This window comes from Macadamia integrifolia, chromosome 8 (genome assembly GCF_013358625.1).
Source record: "Macadamia integrifolia cultivar HAES 741 chromosome 8, SCU_Mint_v3, whole genome shotgun sequence".
In the NCBI taxonomy this organism is placed as follows: domain Eukaryota; kingdom Viridiplantae; phylum Streptophyta; class Magnoliopsida; order Proteales; family Proteaceae; genus Macadamia; species Macadamia integrifolia.
The window spans coordinates 7,994,018-8,001,305 of NC_056564.1; the positions used below are offsets into that span (position 1 = coordinate 7,994,018).

Here is a 7,288-nt window from a genome sequence, read left to right on the forward strand (position 1 = left end):
AAAAAAAAAAAAAAAAAAGGGAAGAAAACAATTAAATTGGTGTTGCCCATTCCATGAGCAGTCCAATGTGTCTCGATTGAGGTGAGGGCTACCTCTTCTTCAATTCTCATCCCCCCTTGACTCTGTATTCAAGTTCTCATGGAGTGGCAGTTAACATATCAAAAACCAAAGGTCACACGCTTCCCCCTATACGGTTGTCTTCGCTGGTTGGGAATCTAAACTCCTCTCTTAATTTTCATCGTCACTCCTGTGCATGAAGCCTTGCGCTCATCGTCAATATAAATAAAGCCAATGCACTCACTCCTTCCCTACCACCAAAAGTCCATACAAAACCCTAGTACTGTTATGCAAGATAACCTAGCCATGGCAGCTTCAAATCTGAAAGTGAAACTTTTGGTTGACAAGAAAGCCAAGAAAGTCCTGTTTGCAGAGGCAGGGAAGGAAGTTGTGGACTTCCTCTTTAACCTATTGGCCTTACCTATGGGAACAGTTGTCAAGCTTCTCACCAAGGATAGCATGGTTGGTTCTTTGGGCAATCTCTACAAAAGTGTAGAGAACCTAAGTGAATCCTACTTAGAACCAAATCAAACCAAGCTTTCCCTCCTAGAACTCAAACTTCCTTCTGATGTTTCACAAGTTCCTCTCCTTTTGTCCAATCAAACTTCACCTACTCCTGATGAAGGCAGTACTTTATATTTCTACCGGTGCAAGTACACTTGTAACAACAATGTAAGCAATAACAGTGATACTAGATGTCCTAACTGTCAACATAAGATGTCAATACAGATGACTTATGTTGCTGGAGCAGGAACAGCAGAGGAGCATATATGCAGAGATAATGGAGCAGGGTATGTGAAGGGATTGGTGACTTATATGGTGATGGATGGTTTGTCTGTGACACCCTTCTCTACTATATCTAGTATCACTCTCTTGAACAACTTCAATGTCAGAGAACTGGATTCTCTTGAAGACAGGGTTGTTGATTTGGATATGGATTTGGTAAGTAAGTTTGTATAATGTTTCATACTTATACTCTATGATTGTTGGTTTAATTTCTTACCAATGGTTTATATAAATATGTAGGGTTTGGCAATTCTAAAACCTTCCTTGCAATCAAAGATGGTTCTTACAGATGTCTTTCTTGGGAAGAAGCTGAAACAGTGTCCTGGCTAGGAGATCGAATCTCAGCTCGATGATATTTTGGGTGAAACATTTGGCTTACAGGTGGTTATGGTTTTTTTATTGTTTTGATAGTCATATTTTGGGTTTCTCTGAACATTTAGTATTGTTGTTTGATTTAAAAACATCTCTAGTTTCATTTTGCTCAAGTATTTTTAAGAGATTATATTGGGTTCATTGGCAAAACTATACTAAACTCCAATGAAATTTAATGTCTATGGACTTAGGCTCTCTTTGGTATGATTTCTATTTGTATTTATCAACTATTTTTTAGAAATTATTTGTAACAATAAATTATGGACCACAAATCGCATTTGTTTGGCTACTATTTATAAAATATATTATATAATGAGAAAATAGGTTTTGGGTTTCACCTTCAGCTTTGTGCTTCAAGCTTCAAGTGAGAGAGATGATAAGATTTGGGGTTTTTTATTGGAAAAGTATAAAACATATTGAAGTTACCTATTTATCCTTGATTTTGAGTAGTTTAGCAAACGTGCCCATTTAAGGCAGCACAAAAATCAACATAAATGATTTATTGCCACAAATCACAAATTAACTTGAGAGTAATTTGCGATTTGTGATTTATTCTAATTTATTATTGATGCGGAAAAAATTGACCGAATGATCTTCCCTGCAGTTCCTGGTGCTTTGGCCGACCTACATAGAAGAGATGACAGAGGAGATCCGGGCTGACCCGACGGGGGACTCTCCGATGCCTAAGTCAGATCTTTCCACAACAGATACTCAAGAGAGCTTTTCCAATAAGAGAAGTGAGTAATCGATCCTTTCGGATGGAGGCTTACCTTGGTATTTATAGGCTGCTGATGGAGGGCAAGTAAGAGACGATTGTGAAGAGTCATGTTTAAGCATGGAGTGCTCAAAGGGAGTGGCTCTGTGATTCTGGGAATACCTCTCAACTCGGAAAGGTCAACCGTGTGACGTCTATGATGACGTGTAATGGATAGAGTCTTGTCCTCTGGAGTAGGGGTTGCGTTCCTTGAATGTAGGGGTGAACGAAAACACGTTTCTGGAAACCTTGTTGTTGATGTCGGGCCGAGGTGGTAGCACGGCACGATGGAGGCCGAGGAGGTAGCACGGCCTGATGGAGGCCAAGGTGAAGCACGGCCGGATGGATCCCGAGCTGATAGCACACCCTGATGGAGGCCGAGGTGGAAGCATGGCTTGATGACAGCCGAGGTGGCAGCAAGGCTTGATGGAGGCCGAGGAGGCAACAAGACCTGATGGAGGCCGAGGTGGAAGCACGGCCTGATGGCGGCCGAGGTGGTAGCACGGCCTGATGGAGGTCGAGGTGATAGCACGGCCTTTTGGAGGCCGAGGTGCCAGCACGACATGTTGGACACCGAGGTAGTAGATCAGTCCTGTTCAGATTTGCATACATGCTTTAGCCGTGCTGAGGAAGGGGACATATTTTGCCTCATCACCAACCCCCCGCTCTAGTAGTTCAAATCGACCTGCTAGAGCATTTAATTCGATGCGAAATGTGCTGCTTCACTTTCTTAGCCAAGGCTGCTCAACGGTTCGAGGATGTGGTTGTCGCTTATTCGAAGGTAAAGGACGCAAAGCGTCTTCATGGGGAGCCGCACAAGATCACAAGCCAACTTGAGGTCGAGAAGAAATAGCCCGATCTGAGGAGGTCCGTGCCAATGATGTTGGGTTGATAACTAGAGAGCCGGAACAGGAGGTTGCTAAGCAGCACAATGCCAACGGCAACTTGAAGGAGAATGATGCTCTCTAAGAGGAGTTGTCTGAGACTCAGGGCGCTCGCAAGGAGGAGGAGCTCACAGCTAGGGTTGGTGAATTGGAGAGGCGACATTGGGCTGAGCTGGAGGCCAACGAGGTGGCTGGACCCTTAGGCCTATCAGAAGTGGTTGGATGACATTAACATTGCTTCGTTCCAGGTCAGTTCGGATGATGCCATCTGGTTCATTCTGAGTAAGATGCCAAGCTACAATCTGACGGACTATGAGCAGCTCGTTCCCGTCTATGCTACTTTGGTGCAGCTCTACGGCTCGATCGATGTTGGTGAAGAGGTGATCCGACTCGAAGGATTTTCTTGTGCTGAGCTAGGCCCGTGGATCAGCCCCCCGAGATTAGCCTTATATATATAGATCTATATTTATGTAGATGTCTCCTTTGGTAGTGATGTATTTTGAGGGCTTTTCCCCATTTTTGGTGAATGAAAAATTTATTTTGATGTCTTCATCTCTCAGTATTCTTGTGCTTCTTTCTTTATTTTTCTGTGCTTCGGGCGCGGATCGAAATGAGTAAATTTTTGGAAGAATAAGGACAAGTGCAGCTATTTGAGTGTGGCCTTGAGGCGCTAAGCCCTGGACTAGCCATAGTGGTGCCGAGTTGGGGCTCAATCTTTTGGTATGCCTTGCATTGAGGTCTTTTGTGATGCCGAGTCGGGGCTGGGGCTTGCATGCTTTATAGTGCAAGGTCTTGAGGTGCCGAGCCGTGCTCAAGCTTAAATGCCTTAGTACGTAAGGGTTTGAGGTGCCGAGTCAGGGCTCGGGCTTGTATGCCTTAGTTCGTAAGGGCTTTGAGTTGCCAAACTAGTGTCTGGTCTTGTGGTGCCGAGCTAGAGCTCGGTCTTAGATTCTGTCGAGCTAGGGCCCGATCTTTGTGCCTTACTGGTTAAGGTCTTTAAGTCGCCAAACTAGGGTCTGATCTTGTGGTGCCGAGCTAGACCTCGATCTTAGATGTTGCCGAGCTGGGGCCTGATTTTGTGCCTTACTGGTTAAGGTCTTTTGAGTCGCCAAACTAGGGTCTGGTCTTGTGGTGCCGAGCTTGAGCTCAGTCTTTGTGCTGTCGAGCTGGGGCCCAGTCTTTGTGCCTTATTGGTTAAGGTCTTTGAGTTGCCAAACTAGGGTCTGGTCTTGTGGTGCCGAGCTTGAGCTCGGTCTTAGTTACTGCCGAGCTAGGGCCCGGTCTTCGTGCCTTATTGGTTAAGGTCTTTGGAGTTGCCAAACTAGGGTCTGGTCTTGTGGTGTAGAGCTAGAGCTCAGTCTTAGATGCTACCGAGCTAGGGCCCAGTCTTCGTGCCTTGCTGGTTAAGGTCTTTGAGTCTCCAAGCTACGGTCTGGTCTTGTGGTGCAGAGCTTGAGCTCAGTCTTAGTGTTGTCAAGTTGGGGCCTGGTCTTTGTGCCTTATTGGTTAAGGTCTTTGAGTCACCAAACTATGGTCTAGTCTTGTGGTGCTGTGCTGGAGCTCAGTCTTAGATGCTGCCGAGCTGGGGCCCGGTCGTTGTGCCTTACTGGTTAAGGTCTTTGAGTCGCCAAACTAGGGTTTGGTCTTGTAGTGCCGAGCTTGAGCTTGGTCTTAGTTGCTGCTGAGCTGGGGCCCAGTCTTTGTGCCTTATTGGTTAAGGTCTTTGAGTCGCCAAACTTGGGTCTGGTCTTATGGTGCCGAGCTTGAGCTCGGTCTTAGTTGCTGCCAAGCTAGGGCCTGGTCTTTGTGCCTTATTGAGTTGCCAAACTTAGGTCTGGTCTTTTGGTGCCGAGCTTGAGCTCGGTCTTAGATTCTACCGAGCTGGGGCCCGGTCTTTGTGCCTTATTGGTTAAGGTCTTTGAGTCGCCAAACTTGGGTCTGGTCTTGTGGTGCCGAGCTTGAGCTCGGTCTTAGATTCTGTCGAGCTGTACTCAATCTTAGAAGATTCAGATATTTGAAAGAAGCTTCATAGTATATTGATGTGTGGTATGCACTTGGGACAAATACATTGCTTCAAAATAGAATCTAATCTGCTCCGTGATAAAAACTGAATAATTGCTAAGGTGCTGATAGTATAAAATCTTCAAGACTAACACCCAATCGATGGGATTTCAATGCAATCTACTGAAAAAACTATCTACTAATAATTTTTTTTGAGATTTTCAACATTCCATGCCCTTGGTGTAGCTGTACCCCCCTGAATCTGCAAGTGGTATGTGCCGGGGCACACCACTTTGGAGACTATATAAGGGCCTTCCCAATTCGTGCTGAGCTTGCCTTCACTTCTTGGGTCCGCCTGTAATACTATACTTCTTAAACCCGGTCTGATTATACGATTGACCCGGTTTAACCATACAGGACCCGAACCGGAGAGCGTTAAAGCGGGATCCTTATGGACTATGATGGCAAGGGTGACCTTAAACACCGGCTGGCCCGACAAGTCTGAGCCAGTGCCAGAAGAGACGGGTGTACCCAAGCCGTGTACATGTACCTATCATAAGGCCATATACGGATAAAGCAGGTATGTAGCCATATATTAAGGCGCATACGTATATTACATCGTATGCCAAGAGTGAGATTCGTGCCGAGGGTCGAATTCTGTCAAAATCCTAAGTTTTGGCCCTTAGGTGGGCGGACAGGTGGGCGCATCCACCCACCTGAGTGACCCACCTATGTGAATTACTTAGTTATTTAAGAAGTATATATAGCTTTTATGATTTTCTTTTCTTTTCTCATTTATGACACTCGGATGTTGGTGAGAAGAGTAAAGAGGAGAGAGAAAATAAAGGAAAGAAGAGGAGAAGAGAAGGAAGAGGAAGAAGAGATGGATTTCAACGGCACCAAGGCTTGATCTTTCCATTCCGATGCCGGAAAAGTGATCTCCAACACTAGATCTACGTTTTGAGGTGAGCAAAGGCTGGGTTCCTTAAACCTTACCATACCTCAGTAAAACCCTTGATTTGGGTAGGGTTTCTTGAGATCTTGTAAATCCCCCTTGAGATGATGAATCTAAGGTTTAATAGATGATCTATGTGTTGGTTTTGAAGGATTTGAAGAAGTATTTACAAGGTCGGAGAAGCATTGTGGATTTGAAGTGATTTTGGGGTTTTGAAGGTGTTCTTGAGCAAAGAAGGTAAGATGGCTTTCCATTCCTTAAATCTAACCGAGATCTAGGTTAGAACCATCTTATGAGACCTTGAATGTGTGAAGAATGGATTTGGAAAAACCCCATTTGAATCCCCAAAGGTTGGGGTAAGTTTGGGAAGAAACAACAGGTTTCCCGCCAAGATTGGTGGGCCAGACCGGTGGGCCATCTAGCCCGCCTGTGGGCACCCGCCTGAGAGGGCAGGGCCTTCGAACTCGATCGATGGGCCCGACCAGCGGGCAGACTGGTGGGCCACCCTGCCCGCTGGTCTTAACAGGACCCTCAGGCCCAATCGACGGGCCAGACCAGTGGGTCGACCGGTGGGCCAACCTACCCGTCGGTCAGGACCGATGGGTCTGATCGGTGGGTCAGACAGGTGGGCTGTCTGACCCACCCGAGAGGCTCCGAATGTGATTTTTACGTTCGATTGGACCCAAATCGGACGTGTGACCTTCTTTTAGGATTCTAAATATGATCTTGTCATTTGATCGTGTTAACCTTGATCCCAAAATGGTGAAATACTAACCCCGCTCACTCATGATAGGTTCACCAAATCCCACGCTTCTCGCATCGGTTCTCACCCATACCGAGCGTGAGTCCTTGTACATTACAAGTAAGTGGGGAGAGGACGTTTCGCCTTGTTTCAAGGCATTGTTTGGCATTCATTTAATCGTATCTAGTCTAGCCATGTCATCATGAAAATGCTATGTAGATTAGTCATCCTCACATTGTTATGCATGGGTGTTGTGTTTATTTTTTAATTGCCAAGTGATGATATGCTTATGTGGTGAATGTTGACATCATTGTGCATAATGCATTAATAGATTAGATGCCGTAGTCGGCTTGGAAACGAGTGTATTGGTGGCCCGTGGTATGGGATGCGGTGGCACTATGCAATCGTACTATTGTCATATAGGAGCATGCGGTTTAGGATTATCACCTTCCCGTGCTACGACCCTTCCCAACAGGGGTTAAGGTGTTGGGTTACCATTTGGGGGGAAGCAGTGATCGCGGTTGTCGGGTCACTGTGGCGGTTAGACATTACGCCCGGTTGGTCATTAGGACAGTCGGCAACCCCGGTGGTATATTCAAGAGGGCCAATCGTACTGCTTTTAAATTGCTGGAGTCAGCACCTTTAAATTTTGTCATTTATTTTATGTTGAGAGCCGATGGTCAGCATGTTTTTACTTTTTCGAGTACTCACGGTGGGCCTTCTCTGACAGCCCTATG

At 45.8% G+C, this 7,288-nt stretch overlaps 1 protein-coding gene across 1 annotated transcript; it reads left to right on the forward strand.

The window, feature by feature from the left end:
- The first annotated feature begins 363 nt into the window (after positions 1-363).
- LOC122086294 lies at positions 364-1,173 on the forward strand. Its single transcript, XM_042655046.1, has 2 exons — positions 364-999; positions 1,084-1,173. The coding sequence occupies exons 1-2, from the start codon at positions 364-366 to the stop codon at positions 1,171-1,173; spliced, it is 726 nt and encodes a 241-aa protein (XP_042510980.1).
- The last annotated feature ends 6,115 nt before the right edge of the window (positions 1,174-7,288 follow it).